The 19,893-nt window shown below is 41.7% G+C and overlaps 2 protein-coding genes across 2 annotated transcripts; both read left to right on the top strand.

Moving 5' to 3' along the window:
- Positions 1-15,038: 15,038 nt before the first annotated feature.
- On the top strand, positions 15,039-17,728 carry LOC145437944 (uncharacterized; the record flags this gene model as incomplete). The annotated part of the gene is made up of 2 exons (XM_080315315.1): positions 15,039-15,376; positions 15,445-17,728. A coding segment is annotated over exon 2 (2,115 nt), but the record flags the coding sequence as incomplete, so codon positions are not given.
- LOC145437020 (uncharacterized) lies at positions 17,697-19,893 on the top strand. The gene is made up of 2 exons (XM_080314189.1): positions 17,697-19,712; positions 19,781-19,893. Exon 1 carries the CDS (start codon positions 17,738-17,740, stop codon positions 19,130-19,132), a length of 1,395 nt encoding a protein of 464 aa, XP_080170315.1. The 5' UTR covers positions 17,697-17,737; the 3' UTR covers positions 19,133-19,712; positions 19,781-19,893.

Below are 19,893 nucleotides of genomic sequence, written 5' to 3'. Positions count from 1 at the left end.
TAGGGAAAAGTTATTGCGTGCAATCGACGTAACTTTCAGAGTTAGACACTCTGATACCGGAATTGTAGCTCTAGGCCTTCGGGAACATGAGAAATCTTGGTCAATTTCATACCCCCCAAAATGTCAAAATATGCCAATATCTCTCTAAGTACAATAGCCAGGGAAAAGTTATTGCGTGCAATCGACGTAACTTTCAGAGTTAGACACTCTGATACCGGAATTGTAGCTCTAGGCCTTCGGGAACATGGAGAAATCTTGGTCAATTTCATACCCCCCAAAATGTCAAAATATGCCAATATCTCTCTAAGTACAATAGCCAGGGAAAAGTTATTGCGTGCAATCGACGTAACTTTCAGAGTTAGACACTCTGATACCGGAATTGTAGCTCTAGGCCTTCGGGAACATGGAGAAATCTTGGTCAATTTCATACCCCCCAAAATGTCAAAATATGCCAATATCTCTCCAAGTACAATAGCCAGGGAAAAGTTATTGCGTGCAATCGACGTAACTTTCAGAGTTAGACACTCTGATACCGGAATTGTAGCTCTAGGCCTTCGGGAACATGGAGAAATCTTGGTCAATTTCATACCCCCCAAAATGTCAAAATATGCCAATATCTCTCTAAGTACAATAGCTAGGCAAAAGTTATGGCGTGCAATCGACGTAACTTTCAGAGTTAGACACTCTGATACCGGAATTGTAGCTCTAGGCCTTCGGGAACATGGAGAAATCTTGGTCAATTTCATACCCCCCAAAATGTCAAAATATGCCAATATCTCTCTAAGTACAATAGCCAGGGAAAAGTTATTGCGTGCAATCGACGTAACTTTCAGAGTTAGACACTCTGATACCGGAATTGTAGCTCTAGGCCTTCGGGAACATGGAGAAATCTTGGTCAATTTCATACCCCCCCAAAATGTCAAAATATGCCAATATCTCTCTAAGTACAATAGCCAGGAAAAAGTTATTGCGTGCAATCGACGTAACTTTCAGAGTTAGACACTCTGATACCGGAATTGTAGCTCTAGGCCTTCGGGAACATGGAGAAATCTTGGTCAATTTCATACCACCCAAAAATGTCAAAATATGCCAATATCTCTCTAAGTACAATAGCCAGGGAAAAGTTATTGCGTGCAATCGACGTAACTTTCAGAGTTAGACACTCTGATACCGGAATTGTAGCTCTAGGCCTTCGGGAACATGGAGAAATCTTGGTCAATTTAATACCCCCCAAAATGTCAAAATATGCCAATATCTCTCTAAGTACAATAGCCAGGGAAAAGTTATTGCGTGCAATCGACGTAACTTTCAGAGTTAGACACTCTGATACCTGAATTGTAGCTCTAGGCCTTCGGGAACATGGAGAAATCTTGGTCAATTTCATACCCCCCAAAATGTCAAAATATGCCAATATCTCTCCAAGTACAATAGCCAGGAAAAGTTATTGCGTGCAATCGACGTAACTTTCAGAGTTAGACACTCTGATCGGAATTGTATGCTCTAGGCCTTCGAACATGGAGAAATCTTGTCAATTTCATACCCCCCAAATTGTCAAAATATGCCAATATCATCTCCAAGTACAATAGCCAGGAAAAAGTCATGCGTGCAATCGACGTAACTTTCAGAGTTAGACACTCTGATACCGGAATTGTAGCTCTAGGCCTTCGGGAACATGGAGAAATCTTGGTCAATTTCATACCCCCCAAAATGTCAGAATATGCCAATATCTCTCCAAGTACAATAGCCAGGGAAAAGTTATTGCGTGCAATCGACGTAACTTTCAGAGTTAGACACTCTGATACGGAATTGTAGCTCTAGGCCTTCGGGAACATGGAGAAATCTGGTCAATTTATACCCCCCAAAATGTCAAAATATGCCAATATCTCTCTAAGTACAATAGCCAGGGAAAAAGTTATTGCGTGCAATCGACGTAACTTTCAGAGTTAGACACTCTGATACCGGAATTGTAGCTCTAGGCCTTCGGGAACATGGAGAAATCTTGGTCAATTTCATACCACCCAAAATGTCAAAATATGCCAATATCTCTCTAAGTACAATAGCCAGGGAAAAGTTATTGCGTGCAATCGACGTAACTTTCAGAGTTAGACACTCTGATACCGGAATTGTAGCTCTAAGGCCTTCGGGAACATGCAGAAATCTTGGTCAATTTCATACCCCCCAAAATGTCAAAATATGCCAATATCTCTCTAAGTACAATAGCCAGGGAAAAGTTATTGCGTGCAATCGACGTAACTTTCAGAGTTAGACACTCTGATACCGGAATTGTAGCTCTAGGCCTTCGGGAACATGGAGAAATCTTGGTCAATTTCATCCCCCCAAAATGTCAAAATATGCCAATATCTCTCCAAGTACAATAGCCAGGGAAAAGTTATTGCGTGCAATCGACGTAACTTTCAGAGTTAGACACTCTGATACCGGAATTGTAGCTCTAGGCCTTCGGGAACATGGAGAAATCTTGGTCAATTTCATACCCCCCAAATGTCAAAATATGCCAATATCTCTCCAAGTACAATAGCCAGGGAAAAGTTATTGCGTGCAATCGACGTAACTTTCAGAGTTAGACACTCTGATACCGGAATTGTAGCTCTAGGCCTTCGGGAACATGGAGAAATCTTGGTCAATTTCATACCCCCCAAAATGTCAAAATATGCCAATATCTCTCTAAGTACAATAGCCAGGGAAAAGTTATTGCGTGCAATCGACGTAACTTTCAGAGTTAGACACTCTGATACCGGAATTGTAGCTCTAGGCCTTCGGGAACATGGAGAAATCTTGGTCAATTTTCATACCCCCCCAAAATGTCAAAATATGCCAATATCTCTCCCAAGTACAATAGCCAGGGAAAAGTTATTGCGTGCAATCGACGTAACTTTCAGAGTTAGACACTCTGATACCGGAATTGTAGCTCTGGGCCTTCGGGAACATGGAGAAATCTTGGTCAATTTCATACCCCCCAAAATGTCAAAATATGCCAATATCTCTCTAAGTACAATAGCCAGGGAAAAGTTATGCGTGCAATCGACGTAACTTTCAGAGTTAGACACTCTGATACCGGAATTGTAGCTCTAGGCCTTCGGGAACATGCAGAAATCTTGGTCAATTTCATACCCCCAAAATGTCAAAATATGCCAATATCTCTCTAAGTACAATAGCCAGGGAAAAGTTATTGCGTGCAATCGACGTAACTTTCAGAGTTAGACACTCTGATACCGGAATTGTAGCTCTAGGCCTTCGGGAACATGGAGAAATCTTGGTCAATTTCATACCCCCCAAAATGTCAAAATATGCCAATATCTCTCCAAGTACAATAGCCAGGGAAAAGTTATTGCGTGCAATCGACGTAACTTTCAGAGTTAGACACTCTGATACCGGAATTGTAGCTCTAGGCCTTCGGGAACATGGAGAAATCTTGGTCAATTTCATACCCCCCAAAATGTCAAAATATGCCAATATCTCTCCAAGTACAATAGCCAGGGAAAGTTATTGCGTGCAATCGACGTAACTTTCAGAGTTAGACACTCTGATACCGGAATTGTAGCTCTAGGCCTTCGGGAACATGGAGAAATCTTGGTCAATTTCATACCCCCCCAAAATGTCAAAATATGCCAATATCTCTCTAAGTACAATAGCCAGGAAAAGTTATTGCGTGCAATCGACGTAACTTTCAGAGTTAGACACTCTGATACCGGAATTGTAGCTCTAGGGCCTTCGGGAACATGGAGAAATCTTGGTCAATTTCATACCCCCCAAAATGTCAAAATATGCAATATCTCTCAAGGTACAATAGCCAGGGAAAAGTTATTGCGTGCAATCGACGTAACTTTCAGAGTTAGACACTCTGATACCGGAATTGTAGCTCTAGGCCTTCGGGAACATGGAGAAATCTTGGTCAATTTCATACCCCCCAAAATGTCAAAATATGCCAATATCTCTCTAAGTACAATAGCCAGGGAAAAGTTATTGCGTGCAATCGACGTAACTTTCAGAGTTAGACACTCTGATACCGGAATTGTAGCTCTAGGGCCTTCGGGAACATGGAGAAATCTTGGTCAATTTCATACCCCCCAAAATGTCAAAATATGCCAATATCTCTCTAAGTACAATAGCCAGGGAAAAGTTATTGCGTGCAATCGACGTAACTTTCAGAGTTAGACACTCTGATACCGGAATTGTAGCTCTAGGCCTTCGGGAACATGGAGAAATCTTGGTCAATTTCATACCCCCCCAAAATGTCAAAATATGCCAATATCTCTCTAAGTACAATAGCCAGGGAAAAAGTTATTGCGTGCAATCGACGTAACTTTCAGAGTTAGACACTCTGATACCGGAATTGTAGCTCTAGGCCTTCGGGAACATGGAGAAATCTTGGTCAATTTTCATACCCCCAAAATGTCAAAATATGCCAATATCTCTCTAAGTACAATAGCCAGGGAAAAGTTATTGCGTGCAATCGACGTAACTTTCAGAGTTAGACACTCTGATACCGGAATTGTAGCTCTAGGCCTTCGGGAACATGGAGAAATCTTGGTCAATTTCATACCCCCAAAATGTCAAAATATGCCAATATCTCTCTAAGTACAATAGCCAGGGAAAAGTTATTGCGTGCAATCGACGTAACTTTCAGAGTTAGACACTCTGATACCGGAATTGTAGCTCTAGGCCTTCGGGAACATGGAGAAATCTTGGTCAATTTCATACCCCCCAAAATGTCAAAATATGCCAATATCTCTCTAAGTACAATAGCCAGGGAAAAGTTATTGCGTGCAATCGACGTAACTTTCAGAGTTAGACACTCTGATACCGGAATTGTAGCTCTAGGCCTTCGGGAACATGGAGAAATCTTGGTCAATTTCATACCCCCCAAAATGTCAAAATATGCCAATATCTCTCTAAGTACAATAGCCAGGGAAAAGTTATGCGTGCAATCGACGTAACTTTCAGAGTTAGACACTCTGATACCGGAATTGTAGCTCTAGGCCTTCGGGAACATGGAGAAATCTTGGTCAATTTCATACCCCCCAAAATGTCAAAATATGCCAATATCTCTCCAAGTACAATAGCCAGGGAAAAGTTATTGCGTGCAATCGACGTAACTTTCAGAGTTAGACACTCTGATACCGAATTGTAGCTCTAGGCCTTCGGGAACATGGAGAAATCTTGGTCAATTTCATACCCCCCAAAATGTCAAAATATGCCAATATCTCTCCAAGTACAATAGCCAGGGAAAAGTTATTGCGTGCAATCGACGTAACTTTCAGAGTTAGACACTCTGATACCGGAATTGTAGCTCTAGGCCTTCGGGAACATGGAGAAATCTTGGTCAATTTCATACCCCCCAAAATGTCAGAAATATGCCAATATCTCTCCAAGTACAATAGCCAGGGAAAAGTTATTGCGTGCAATCGACGTAACTTTCAGAGTTAGACACTCTGATACCGGAATTGTAGCTCTAGGCCTTCGGGAACATGGAGAAATCTTGGTCAATTTCATACCCCCCAAAATGTCAAAATATGCCAATATCTCTCTAAGTACAATAGCCAGGGAAAAGTTATTGCGTGCAATCGACGTAACTTTCAGAGTTAGACACTCTGATACCGGAATTGTAGCTCTAGGCCTTCGGGAACATGGAGAAATCTTGGTCAATTTCATACCCCCCAAAATGTCAAAATATGCCAATATCTCTCCAAGTACAATAGCCAGGGAAAAGTTATTGCGTGCAATCGACGTAACTTTCAGAGTTAGACACTCTGATACCGAATTGTAGCTCTAGGCCTTCGGGAACATGGAGAAATCTTGGTCAATTTCATACCCCCCAAAATGTCAAAATATGCCAATATCTCTCCTAAGTACAATAGCCAGGGAAAAGTTATTGCGTGCAATCGACGTAACTTTCAGAGTTAGACACTCTGATACCGGAATTGTAGCTCTAGGCCTTCGGGAACATGGAGAAATCTTGGTCAATTTCATACCCCCCAAAATGTCAAAATATGCCAATATCTCTCTAAGTACAATAGCCAGGGAAAAGTTATTGCGTGCAATCGACGTAACTTTCAGAGTTAGACACTCTGATACCGGAATTGTAGCTCTAGGCCTTCGGGAACATGGAGAAATCTTGGTCAATTTCATACCCCCCAAAATGTCAAAATATGCCAATATCTCTCAAGTACAATAGCCAGGGAAAAGTTATTGCGTGCAATCGACGTAACTTTCAGAGTTAGACACTCTGATACCGGAATTGTAGCTCTAGGCCTTCGGGAACATGGAGAAATCTTGGTCAATTTCATACCCCCCAAAATGTCAAAATATGCCAATATCTCTCCAAGTACAATAGCCAGGGAAAAGTTATTGCGTGCAATCGACGTAACTTTCAGAGTTAGACACTCTGATACCGGAATTGTAGCTCTAGGCCTTCGGGAACATGGAGAAATCTTGGTCAATTTCATACCCCCAAAATGTCAAAATATGCCAATATCTCTCTAAGTACAATAGCCAGGGAAAAGTTATTGCGTGCAATCGACGTAACTTTCAGAGTTAGACACTCTGATACCGGAATTGTAGCTCTAGGCCTTCGGGAACATGGAGAAATCTTGGTCAATTTCATACCCCCCAAAATGTCAAAATATGCCAATATCTCTCTAAGTACAATAGCCAGGGAAAAGTTATTGCGTGCAATCGACGTAACTTTCAGAGTTAGACACTCTGATACCGGAATTGTAGCTCTAGGCCTTCGGGAACATGGAGAAATCTTGGTCAATTTCATACCCCCCAAAATGTCAAAATATGCCATATCTCTCTAAGTACAATAGCCAGGAAAAGTTATTGCGTGCAATCGACGTAACTTTCAGAGTTAGACACTCTGATACCGGAATTGTAGCTCTAGGCCTTCGGGAACATGGAGAAATCTTGGTCAATTTCATACCCCCCAAAATGTCAAAATATGCCAATATCTCTCTAAGTACAATAGCCAGGGAAAAAGTTATTGCGTGCAATCGACGTAACTTTCAGAGTTAGACACTCTGATACCGGAATTGTAGCTCTAGGCCTTCGGGAACATGGAGAAATCTTGGTCAATTTCATACCCCCCAAAATGTCAAAATATGCCAATATCTCTCTAAGTACAATAGCCAGGGAAAAGTTATTGCGTGCAATCGACGTAACTTTCAGAGTTAGACACTCTGATACCGGAATTGTAGCTCTAGGCCTTCGGAACATGGAGAAATCTTGGTCAATTTCATACCCCCCAAAATGTCAAAATATGCCAATATCTCTCTAAGTACAATAGCCAGGGAAAAGTTATTGCGTGCAATCGACGTAACTTTCAGAGTTAGACACTCTTGATACCGGAATTGTAGCTCTAGGCCTTCGGGAACATGGAGAAATCTTGGTCAATTTCATACCCCCCCAAAATGTCAAAATATGCCAATATCTCTCTAAGTACAATAGCCAGGGAAAAGTTATTGCGTGCAATCGACGTAACTTTCAGAGTTAGACACTCTGATACCGGAATTGTAGCTCTAGGCCTTCGGGAACATGGAGAAATCTTGGTCAATTTCATACCCCCCAAAATGTCAAAATATGCCAATATCTCTCCAAGTACAATAGCCAGGGAAAAGTCTATTGCGTGCAATCGACGTAACTTTCAGAGTTAGACACTCTGATACCGGAATTGTAGCTCTAGCCTTCGGGAACATGAGAAATCTTGGTCAATTTCATACCCCCCAAAATGTCAAATATGCCAATATCTCTCCAAGTACAATAGCCAGGGAAAAGTTATTGCGTGCAATCGACGTAACTTTCAGAGTTAGACACTCTGATACCGGAATTGTAGCTCTAGGCCTTCGGGAACATGGAGAAATCTTGGTCAATTTCATACCCCCCAAATGTCAAAATATGCCAATATCTCTCCAAGTACAATAGCCAGGAAAAGTTATTGCGTGCAATCGACGTAACTTTCAGAGTTAGACACTCTGATACCGGAATTGTAGCTCTAGGCCTTCGGGAACATGGAGAAATCTTGGTCCATTTCATACCCCCCAAAATGTCAAAATATGCCAATATCTCTCCAAGTACAATAGCCAGGGAAAAGTTATTGCGGTGCAATCGACGTAACTTTCAGAGTTAGGACACTCTGATACCGGAATTGTAGCTCTAGGCCTTCGGGAACATGGAGAAATCTTGGTCAATTTCACTACCCCCAAAATGTCAAAATATGCCAATATCTCTCTAAGTACAATAGCCAGGGAAAAGTTATATGCGTGCAGTGACTCTGTAACCTTTCAGAGTTAGACACTCTGATACCGGAATTGTAGCTCTAGGCCTGGGAACATGGGTGAAATCTTGGTCACTTCCTACCCCAAAATGGTCAATATGCCAATATCTCTCTAAGTACAATAGCCAGGGAAAAGTTAGCAATCGACGTAACTTTCAGAGTTAGACACTCTGATACCGGAATTGTAGCTCTAGGCCTTCGGGAACATGGAGAAATCTTGGTCAATTTCATACCCCCCAAAATGTCAAAATATGCCAATATCTCTCTAAGTACAATAGCCAGGGAAAAGTTATTGCGTGCAATCGACGTAACTTTCAGAGTTAGACACTCTGATACCGGAATTGTAGCTCTAGGCCTTCGGGAACATGGAGAAATCTTGGTCAATTTCATACCCCCCAAAATGTCAAAATACGCCAATATCTCTCTAAGTACAATAGCCAGGGAAAAGTTATTGCGTGCAATCGACGTAACTTTCAGAGTTAGACACTCTGATACCGGAATTGTAGCTCTAGGCCTTCGGGAACATGGAGAAATCTTGGTCAATTTCATACCCCCCAAAATGTCAAAATATGCCAATATCTCTCCAAGTATAATAGCCAGGGAAAAGTTATTGCGTGCAATCGACGTAACTTTCAGAGTTAGACACTCTGATACCGGAATTGTAGCTCTAGGCCTTCGGGAACATGGAGAAATCTTGGTCAATTTCATACCCCCCAAAATGTCAAAATATGCCAATATCTCTCTAAGTACAATAGCCAGGGAAAAGTTATTGCGTGCAATCGACGTAACTTTCAGAGTTAGACACTCTGATACCGGAATTGTAGCTCTAGGCCTTCGGGAACATGGAAAATCTTGGTCAATTTCATACCCCCCAAAATGTCAAAATATGCCAATATCTCTCTAAGTACAATAGCCAGGGAAAAGTTATTGCGTGCAATCGACGTAACTTTCAGAGTTAGACACTCTGATACCAGAATTGTAGCTCTAGGCCTTCGGGAACATGGAGAAATCTTGGTCAATTTCATACCCCCCAAAATGTCAAAATATGCCAATATCTCTCTAAGTACAATAGCCAGGGAAAAGTTATTGCGTGCAATCGACGTAACTTTCAGAATTAGACACTCTGATTCCGGAATTGTAGCTCTAGGCCTTCGGGAACATGGAGAAATCATGGTCAATTTCATACCCCCCAAAATGTCAAAATATACCAATATCTCTCTAAGTACAATAGCCAGGAAAAAGTTATTGCGTGCAATCGACGTAACTTTCAGAGTTAGACACTCTGATACCGGAATTGTAGCTCTAGGCCTTCGGGAACATGGAGAAATCTTGGTCAATTTCATACCCCCCAAAATATCAAAATATGCCAATATCTCTCTAAGTACAATAGCCAGGGAAAAGTTATTGCGTGCAATCGACGTAACTTTCAGAGTTAGACACTCTGATACCGGAATTGCAGCTCTAGGCCTTCGGGAACATGGAGAAATCTTGGTCAATTTCATACCCCCCAAAATGTCAAAATACGCCAATATCTCTCTAAGTACAATAGCCAGGGAAAAGTTATTGCGTGCAATCGACGTAACTTTCAGAGTTAGACACTCTGATACCGGAATTGTAGCTCTAGGCCTTCGGGAACATGGAGAAATCTTGGTCAATTTCATACCCCCCAAAATGTCAAAATATGCCAATATCTCTCCAAGTATAATAGCCAGGGAAAAGTTATTGCGTGCAATCGACGTAACTTTCAGAGTTAGACACTCTGATACCGGAATTGTAGCTCTAGGCCTTCGGGAACATGGAGAAATCTTGGTCAATTTCATACCCCCCAAAATGTCAAAATATGCCAATATCTCTCTAAGTACAATAGCCAGGGAAAAGTTATTGCGTGCAATCGACGTAACTTTCAGAGTTAGACACTCTGATACCGGAATTGTAGCTCTAGGCCTTCGGGAACATGGAAAATCTTGGTCAATTTCATACCCCCCAAAATGTCAAAATATGCCAATATCTCTCTAAGTACAATAGCCAGGGAAAAGTTGTTGCGTGCAATCGACGTAACTTTCAGAGTTAGACACTCTGATACCGGAATTGTAGCTCTAGGCCTTCGGGAACATGGAGAAATCTTGGTCAATTTCATACCCCCCAAAACGTCAAAATATGCCAGTATCTCTCTAAGTACAATAGCCAGGGAAAAGTTATTGCGTGCAATCGACGTAACTTTCAGAGTTAGACACTCTGATACCGGAATTGTAGCTCTAGGCCTTCGGGAACATGGAGAAATCTTGGTCAATTTCATACCCCCCAAAATGTCAAAATATGCCAATATCTCTCTAAGTACAATAGACAGGGAAAAGTTATTGCGTGCAATCGACGAAACTTTCAGAGTTAGACACTCTGATACCGGAATTGTAGCTCTAGGCCTTCGGGAACATGGAGAAATCTTGGTCAATTTCATACCCCCCAAAATGTCAAAATATGCCAATATCTCTCTAAGTACAATAGCCAGGGAAAAGTTATTGCGTGCAATCGACGTAACTTTCAGAGTTAGACACTCTGATACCGGAATTGTAGCTCTAGGCCTTCGGGAACATGGAGAAATCTTGGTCAATTTCATACCCCCCAAAATGTCAAAATATGCCAATATCTCTCTAAGTACAATAGCCAGGGAAAAGTTATCGCGTGCAATCGACGTAACTTTCAGAGTTAGACACTCTGATACCGGAATTGTAGCTCTAGGCCTTTGGGAACATGGAGAAATCTTGGTCAATTTCATACCCCCCAAAATGTCAAAATATGCCAATATCTCTCTAAGTACAATAGCCAGGGAAAAGTTATTGCGTGCAATCGACGTAACTTTCAGAGTTAGACACTCTGATACCGGAATTGTAGCTCTAGGCCTTGGGGAACATGGAGAAATCTTGGTCAATTTCATACCCCCCAAAATGTCAAAATATGCCAATATCTCTCTAAGTACAATAGCCAGGGAAAAGTTATTGCGTGCAATCGACGTAACTTTCAGAGTTAGACACTCTGATACCGGAATTGTAGCTCTAGGCCTTCGGGAACATGGAGAAATCTTGGTCAATTTCATACCCCCCAAACTGTCAAAATATGCCAATATCTCTCTAAGTACAATAGCCAGGGAAAAGTTATTGCGTGCAATCGACGTAACTTTCAGAGTTAGACACTCTGATACCGGAATTGTAGCTCTAGGCCTTCGGGAACATGGAAAAATCTTAGTCAATTTCATACCCCCCAAAATGTCAAAATATGCCAATATCTCTCTAAGTACAATAGCCAGGGAAAAGTTATTGCGTGCAATCGACGTAACTTTCAGAGTTAGACACTCTGATACCGGAATTGTAGCTCTAGGCCTTCGGGAACATGGAGAAATCTTGGTCAATTTCATACCCCCCAAAACGTCAAAATATGCCAGTATCTCTCTAAGTACAATAGCCAGGGAAAAGTTATTGCGTGCAATCGACGTAACTTTCAGAGTTAGACACTCTGATACCGGAATTGTAGCTCTAGGCCTTCGGGAACATGGAGAAATCTTGGTCAATTTCATACCCCCCAAAATGTCAAAATATGCCAATATCTCTCTAAGTACAATAGCCAGGGAAAAGTTATTGCGTGCAATCGACGTAACTTTCAGAGTTAGACACTCTGATACCGGAATTGTAGCTCCAGGCCTTCGGGAACATGGAGAAATCTTGGTCAATTTCATACCCCCCAAAATGTCAAAATATGCCAATATGTCTCTAAGTACAATAGCCAGGGAAAAGTTATTGCGTGCAATCGACGTAACTTTCAGAGTTAGACACTCTGATACCGGAATTGTAGCTCCAGGCCTTCGGGAACATGGAGAAATCTTGGTCAATTTCATACCCCCCCCAAAATGTCAAAATATGCCAATATCTCTCTAAGTACAATAGCCAGGGAAAAGTTATTGCGTGCAATCGACGTAACTTTCAGAGTTAGACACTCTGATACCGGAATTGTAGCTCTAGGCCTTTGGGAACATGGAGAAATCTTGGTCAATTTCATACCCCCCAAAATGTCAAAATATGCCAATATCTCTCTAAGTACAATAGCCAGGGAAAAGTTATTGCGTGCAATCGACGTAACTTTCAGAGTTAGACACTCTGATACCGGAATTGTAGCTCTAGGCCTTCGGGAACATGGAGAAATCTTGGTCAATTTCATACCCCCCAAAATGTCAAAATATGCCAATATCTCTCTAAGTACAATAGCCAGGGAAAAGTTATTGCGTGCAATCGACGTAACTTTCAGAGTTAGACACTCTGATACCGGAATTGTAGCTCTAGGCCTTCGGGAACATGGAGAAATCTTGGTCAATTTCATACCCCCCAAAATGTCAAAATATGCCAATATCTCTCTAAGTACAATAGCCAGGGAAAAGTTATTGCGTGCAATCGACGTAACTTTCAGAGTTAGACACTCTGATACCGGAATTGTAGCTCTAGGCCTTCGGAAACATGGAGAAAACTTGGTCAATTTCATACCGCCCAAAATGTCAAAATATGCCAATATCTCTCTAAGTACAATAGCCAGGGAAAAGTTATTGCGTGCAATCGACGTAACTTTCAGAGTTAGACACTCTGATACCGGAATTGTAGCTCTAGGCCTTCGGAAACATGGAAAAATCTTGGTCAATTTCATACCCCCCAAAATGTCAAAATATGCCAATATCTCTCTAAGTACAATAGCCAGGGAAAAGTTATTGCGTGCAATCGACGTAACTTTCAGAGTTAGACACTCTGATACCGGAATTGTAGCTCTAGGCCTTCGGGAACATGGAAAAATCTTGGTCAATTTCATACCCCCCAAAATGTCAAAATATGCCAATATCTCTCTAAGTACAATAGCCAGGGAAAAGTTATTGCGTGCAATCGACGTAACTTTCAGAGTTAGACACTCTGATACCGGAATTGTAGCTCTAGGCCTTCGGGAACATGGAGAAATCTTGGTCAATTTCATACCCCCCAAATTGTCAAAATATGCTAATATCTCTCTAAGTACAATAGCCAGGAAAAAGTTATTGCGTGCAATCGACGTAACTTTCAGAGTTAGACACTCTGATACCGGAATTGTAGCTCTAGGCCTTCGGGAACATAGAGAAATCTTTTTCAATTTCATACCCCCCAAAATGTCCAAGTATGCCAATATCTCTCTAAGTACAATAGCCAGGGAAAAGTTATTGCGTGCAATCGATGTAACTTTCAGAGTTATACAATCTGATACCGGAATTGTAGCTCTAGGCCTTCGGGAACATAGAGAAATCTTGGTCAATTTCATACCCCCCAAAATGTTTAAGAATGCCAATATCTCTCTAAGTACAATAGCCAGGGAAAAGTTATTGCGTGCAATCGATGTAACTTTCAGAGTTATACAATCTGATACCGGAATCGTAGCTCTAGGCCTTCGGGAACATAAAGAAATCTTGGTCAATTTCATACCCCCCAAAATGTCTAAGTATGCCAATATCTCTCTAAGTACAATAGCCAGGGAAAAGTTATTGCGTGCAATCGATGTAACTTTCAGAGTTATACAATCTGATACCGGAATCGTAGCTCTAGGCCTTCGGGGACATAGAGAAATCTTGGTCAATTTCATACCCCTCAAAATGTCTAAGTATGCCAATATCTCTCTAAGTACAATAGCCAGGGAAAAGTTATTGCGTGCAATCGATGTAACTTTCAGAGTTATACAATCTGATACCGAAATCGTAGCTCTAGGCCTTCGGGAACATAGAGAAATCTTGGTCAATTTCATACCCCTCAAAATGTCTAAGTATGCCAATATCTCTCTAAGTACAATAGCCAGGGAAAAGTTATTGCGTACAATCGATGTAACTTTCAGAGTTATACAATCTGATACCGGAATCGTAGCTCTAGGCCTTCGGGAACATAGAGAAATCCTGGTCAATTTCATACCCCCCAAAATGTCTAAGTATGCCAATATCTCTCTAAGTACAATAGCCAGGGAAAAGTTATTGCGTGCAATCGATGTAACTTTCAGAGTGATACAATCTGATACCGGAATCGTAGCTCTAGGCCTTCGGGAACATAGAGAAATCTCGGTCAATTTCATACCCCCCAAAATGTCTAAGTACGCCAATATCTCTCTAAGTACAATAGCCAGGGAAAAGTTATTGCGTGCAATCGATGTAACTTTCAGAGTTATACAATCTGATACCGGAATCGTAGCTCTAGGCCTTCGTGAACATAGAGAAATCTTGGTCAATTTCATACCCCTCAAAATGTCTATGTATGCCAATATCTCTCTAAGTACAATAGCCAGGGAAAAGTTATTGCGTGCAATCGATGTAACTTTCAGAGTTATACAATCTGATACCGGAATCGTAGCTCTAGGCCTTCGGGAACATAGAGAAATCCTGGTCAATTTCATGCCCCCCAAAATGTCTAAGTATGCCAATATCTCTCTAAGTACAATAGCCAGGGAAAAGTTATTGCGTGCAATCGACGTAACTTTCAGAGTTATACAATCTGATACCGGAATTGTAGCTCTAGGCCTTCGGGAACATAGAGAAATCTTGGTCAATTTCATACCCCCCAAAATGTATAAGTATGCCAATATCTCTCTAAGTACAATAGCCAGGGAAAAGTTATTGCGTGCAATTGATGTAACTTTCAGAGTTATACAATCTGATACCGGAATCGTAGCTCTAGGCCTTCGGGAACATAGAGAAATCTTGGTCAATTTCATACCCCCTGTAGCCGCCGTACGGCCCTAAGGTGTCGCTGTGGCTCCTTCACACTCCCGCCGAGCAAGAAAGTGGACTCTGTGTCATTGTTACCTCATAGCGGTAACTAGGTCTGACGTATCGTGGTGCAATTCACTGTTTAGTGCACGTGCGTTAGTGGTAGGATCGTTTTGGCATTAGTTCAGTTAATAGAATAGGAATAGTTAGGTTTATTGCATTGCTAGACTAGGGCTAGGTTAGGTTAATTCATTCATTGTCTCACTGTTTTGATGTCTTGTTACAGTCAAAGTAAACCTATAAATAAAATAAACTAAAAAACCCAGAAGACACATTGTCAAGTAAGATGCTTTGTATTTGATAGCTTAGTACGTACTTGCCAATGCTTACTGTATTTCATTTTTAATAGAAAACACGCACCAACAAAGCGAGTCTTTTTCTCTGTGCCGAAAGGGATTATAAGCAGCCAGATATTTCAATCCACCCTGTGGCGCGATCTGCGGGTTGCGGCTACATTAGTTTTTTGACAATATTCAAATCTGTTCGTTGGAACACCTTTATCAACAAAGAAAACCAAAATGGCTGAAGAAGCTAATTCAAACTTGCTGCTAGTGGAGACTGAAGAGCAAACTACGGTACCGGTACGTAATGATAAATCAAACAATGCCCAGGCCGGCACAAGCAGTGGTTCTTTTGGCCTCGAACAAATCCAAAGAATGTCGAACACTGACAAACAAAGAGAAAACAAAAAGTCAAAGTCAGCTGTGTCGACTATTCACAAATCAAAGTTACTGAGGTCACATTCTATGACTCTAAGGAGCCTGCCGACCAAAGGTAGGCCGTCCTTGTCATCGAGCCACTGCTCAAACAAGCCAAAAACCCTACCGGCACTCGTCAAATCACTGAAATCACGATCGTCCGTCTCAAGCACTGCAACAGGATCAAGCTACATGAGTAAATCTCAAATACTAAGTCTACAACACTCACGGGATGTTAACCGTGACAAAAAGGCTGAAATGGACAAAAAACACGTCCAGCATCGCTTTCAACAAGAAAATGACGCCTTCGAAGATCAGATAAGATCTGAAGAGGAACAGATCTTCCAGGAATTACGACTTCAAGAAGAAGAAGAAAAGAGACGTCAAGAGGAAGAAGAAAAGAGGCGTCAAGAAGAAGAAATGAGACGTCAAGAAGAAGAAAAGAGACGTCAAGAGGAAGAAGAAAAGAGGCGTCAAGAAGAAGAAATGAGACGTCAAGAAGAAGAAAAGAGTCGTCAATTGGAATTAAGACGTAGAGAAGAGGAAGATCGGAAGCGTCAAATGGGTTTACGACGAAAACTCGAAATGCATAGATTGAAGGCTCTCGAAGGCAGAAGGTCTTTAAATCAAAGACTGAAGAATAACCTACAAGAAATTGACGATAGAACTGAGCGAGAAAAGCTGCAATCAGAAGTTCAATTCGAGGAAATTATGATTGAGCGGGGACTATATAACGGCTCCAAAAGCATACAAAATGTGCATCAACCAACATCAAGCTCGAACTCCGTCACAGTATCCGAGAACGCCGACGTTCCACTGGCACCAGTGGTGAAACCAGAACCGCAGCAACTTCGAGAATCGTCGGTGACTCCAAATCTCTCAGAAACAGGTACGTCGGCTATTTTCTCACCCCTTGGAAGTTCATACTGTTCCTTACCAATTCGCAGTGTGGGTGCTATGAATGCCAGTAGTGTGAGTGCAACGAACGCCAGCAGTACGAGTATAAGTAGCCCTAGTACTGTGATATCTGGCACTAACGTCTATCATCAACCTTCTAACTTGGTTTGGTCAAATAGTCCCATCATGTCAAATCTAACAAACTTGGTAGCTACAACTTCTCCGCTCACTGCTCTGAATCATAAGCCTATTTTCGATGCGAGAAGGCCACCTGACCCAGAAGTAGTGCCTAGTTCGATTTTGAATTCGATAAAAAATGACTCTCGTTCGCCCGCCAACGTTGTGTATTCTGTAGCTCCGCCAGTAATTCAACAAAACCTTTTGCCACCTTTCGAACCCCCAATATTTTCTGGTAACCCCAGTGATTTCAATAGTTTCATGGATATTTTCGAAACGACGATTGGAAACAAAATTACTGAACCAAAACAAAAACTGGTCTACTTGATGCGTTACACCAAAGGACCAGCAAATACTCTCGTCAAGAGCTGCCTACACCTTGATGCTGATAACTGCTACAGAGAAGCCCTGAAACTATTACAAGAGACGTATGGCCAAAAGTTCCGAATCGGACCTTCTTGCTTAAACTCAGTATCTTCTGGTCCTCAAGTAAAGTTGCATGATCAAGATGGCTTGGCGATTCTTTCCGCCGATCTTATATCCTGTGTAAATACTCTCAAAGGTATTAACTACCAATCCGTCTCGCTGGAGACAATTGATAAAATCGCACTCAGAATGCCGTCACAATGGAGGTCAGGCTGGCTTAGTGTCATGGACCATATCCTTCATGAACTGAAGAGCGATGTGAAAGTGAGCGACATATCTGCTTACCTGCGAAAAAAGGTACGTGAAGCGTCAAACGTTCCTCCCCGAGAACAAAGTAGTACAAACAATAAGCCAGTTGTTGTAAGGCAAGCAAAATCAAACTTTGCAACTGCAGCAAAATGTAAGAAAAAACACTTTCTCAATCAGTGCCAGGAGTTCCGTGATATGGACGTTACTGGCAGAAGAGATTTCGTGAAAAATAATAAGCTATGCTTCTCGTGCTTGCAACACGGACACTGGTCTGATAAATGTACCAGAGAAAAACCATGCAAGTATCAACATTGTAATGGAAAACATACAACACTCCTGCATGTGAATCCAGTGTCCACAAACGATGAGAACAAACCCGTTGTCCAAAATTCTGCGGCTTCAACTGTCGCCCAAGAAAACGCTCCAAAGGCTCAAGGACCTGTGAAATTCAATGCATTCGCCAAATTACCTGAAGAAAACTTGTTACTCAACGTGGCACCTGTCCGCGTCAGAATTCGAGGAACAAACTGCTATATTGCTACACACGCTTTCTTTGACAACGGAAGTCATCTTTCCTTCATTAGTGAAAATCTTGCAAATGAACTTTGCCTCCAAGGCGGTCAAACAGAATTTGACCTTCGCACCCTGGCAGGATTATCCGGTTACAAAGGTAACATATTCGATAATCTTGAGTTATCCGACTTCTATGGCACAGAATATGCTCCGCTTACACCATTAGTATCAACTGACAGTATTGGTGTCGAGGACGTTGACATTCCTAGACAAGAAGACGTCAACCAATTTTCGGAATTCCAAGACGTGTGTATTCCAAAACTAGCATCCGAAGTTGGATTATTAATTGGAAAAGAAAACAGAAGGCTTCACAAGCCCCTGGAGGTAATTCATGGTCCAAATGACTATTATGCAACCAGAACGTTTGCAGGCTGGATGATAAACTGCCCGGCCAAATTGGCAGGCGGAACAGAAAAGGTATTTTTCTCAAAGCCTGCAACAAATTCGCCGAAATCCCTATATCAGCTGTGTCGGGATTTTGTCGACTCGAAGAAGAACGAGAAACAAGAACTGTCTCAAAATGATAAACTGTCTCTTGAATCTGCAGAAAAATCAATGGAACTGTATAATGACATCTCACTTAATGATGGTCTGTTACAGGGGCCAGATTTGACAAAGGACCTGGTTGAAGTCTCATTCAGTGTCCACAAACATATTGTCGGCATCCAAGGAGATGTTCGAGCTGTGATTCACCAAGCGAAGGCTTGTGAAGAAGACAAGGATCTGTTTCGCCTCCTATGGAAGAAAGATTTCCCTTACTCTGAAGTGAACTCAAACTCTACGGTCAACAATAACAAGTACTTTCAAAAAGACACGACATTCCCAATCAGTCTCTCCCTTCTATGGACGATCTGCATAACTGTAATGTGGTATTTTGCAAACTTCTGCAAAATCTTCAAGGCATACGTTTTTAACCTTGTTAACCAAATCAAAGTTGGGTCCAACCCATATCGATGGTGGAATGTACCGTCCAAGTTGAATCCCTGCCGACATCGCCTTGAGAGGCCTTTCTGCTGATACACTTCTAAATTTGTCTTTTTGTCAAACAATCTACAGTTGCTCCTAGACCAACCACTGTGGACTAAACTTTCAAAGTACACCTGTTGTATTTCTAAGCTTGCCCTCTTACATAAGAGAGAATAACTTTAGTTGTGATTTCGTTAAATAATTACCATTTCGTTTGGTAGCACCTGCTGGCTGCGTGAGTGTGTGTATGTGTGGAAATCTCCAAATTCGGAACAAATTTTGAATTTCCAAGGGGCCAGGATGTAGCCGCCGTACGGCCCTAAGGTGTCGCTGTGGCTCCTTCACACTCCCGCCGAGCAAGAAAGTGGACTCTGTGTCATTGTTACCTCATAGCGGTAACTAGGTCTGACGTATCGTGGTGCAATTCACTGTTTAGTGCACGTGCGTTAGTGGTAGGATCGTTTTGGCATTAGTTCAGTTAATAGAATAGGAATAGTTAGGTTTATTGCATTGCTAGACTAGGGCTAGGTTAGGTTAATTCATTCATTGTCTCACTGTTTTGATGTCTTGTTACAGTCAAAGTAAACCTATAAATAAAATAAACTAAAAAACCCAGAAGACACATTGTCAAGTAAGATGCTTTGTATTTGATAGCTTAGTACGTACTTGCCAATGCTTACTGTATTTCATTTTTAATAGAAAACACGCACCAACAAAGCGAGTCTTTTTCTCTGTGCCGAAAGGGATTATAAGCAGCCAGATATTTCAATCCACCCTGTGGCGCGATCTGCGGGTTGCGGCTACACCCCCCA

This window comes from Botryllus schlosseri, chromosome 4 (assembly GCF_051294905.1).
Source record: "Botryllus schlosseri isolate E-star chromosome 4, Bs_hap1, whole genome shotgun sequence".
Classification (NCBI taxonomy): Eukaryota; Metazoa; Chordata; class Ascidiacea; order Stolidobranchia; family Styelidae; genus Botryllus; species Botryllus schlosseri.
This window is presented reverse-complemented; position numbering and strand designations above follow the sequence as displayed.

Bases quoted from the DNA above. Each gene is read 5' to 3' on its own strand.
- LOC145437020 (XM_080314189.1), top strand. From the start codon at position 17,738: ATGGACGTTACTGGCAGAAGAGATTTCGTGAAAAATAATAAGCTATGC.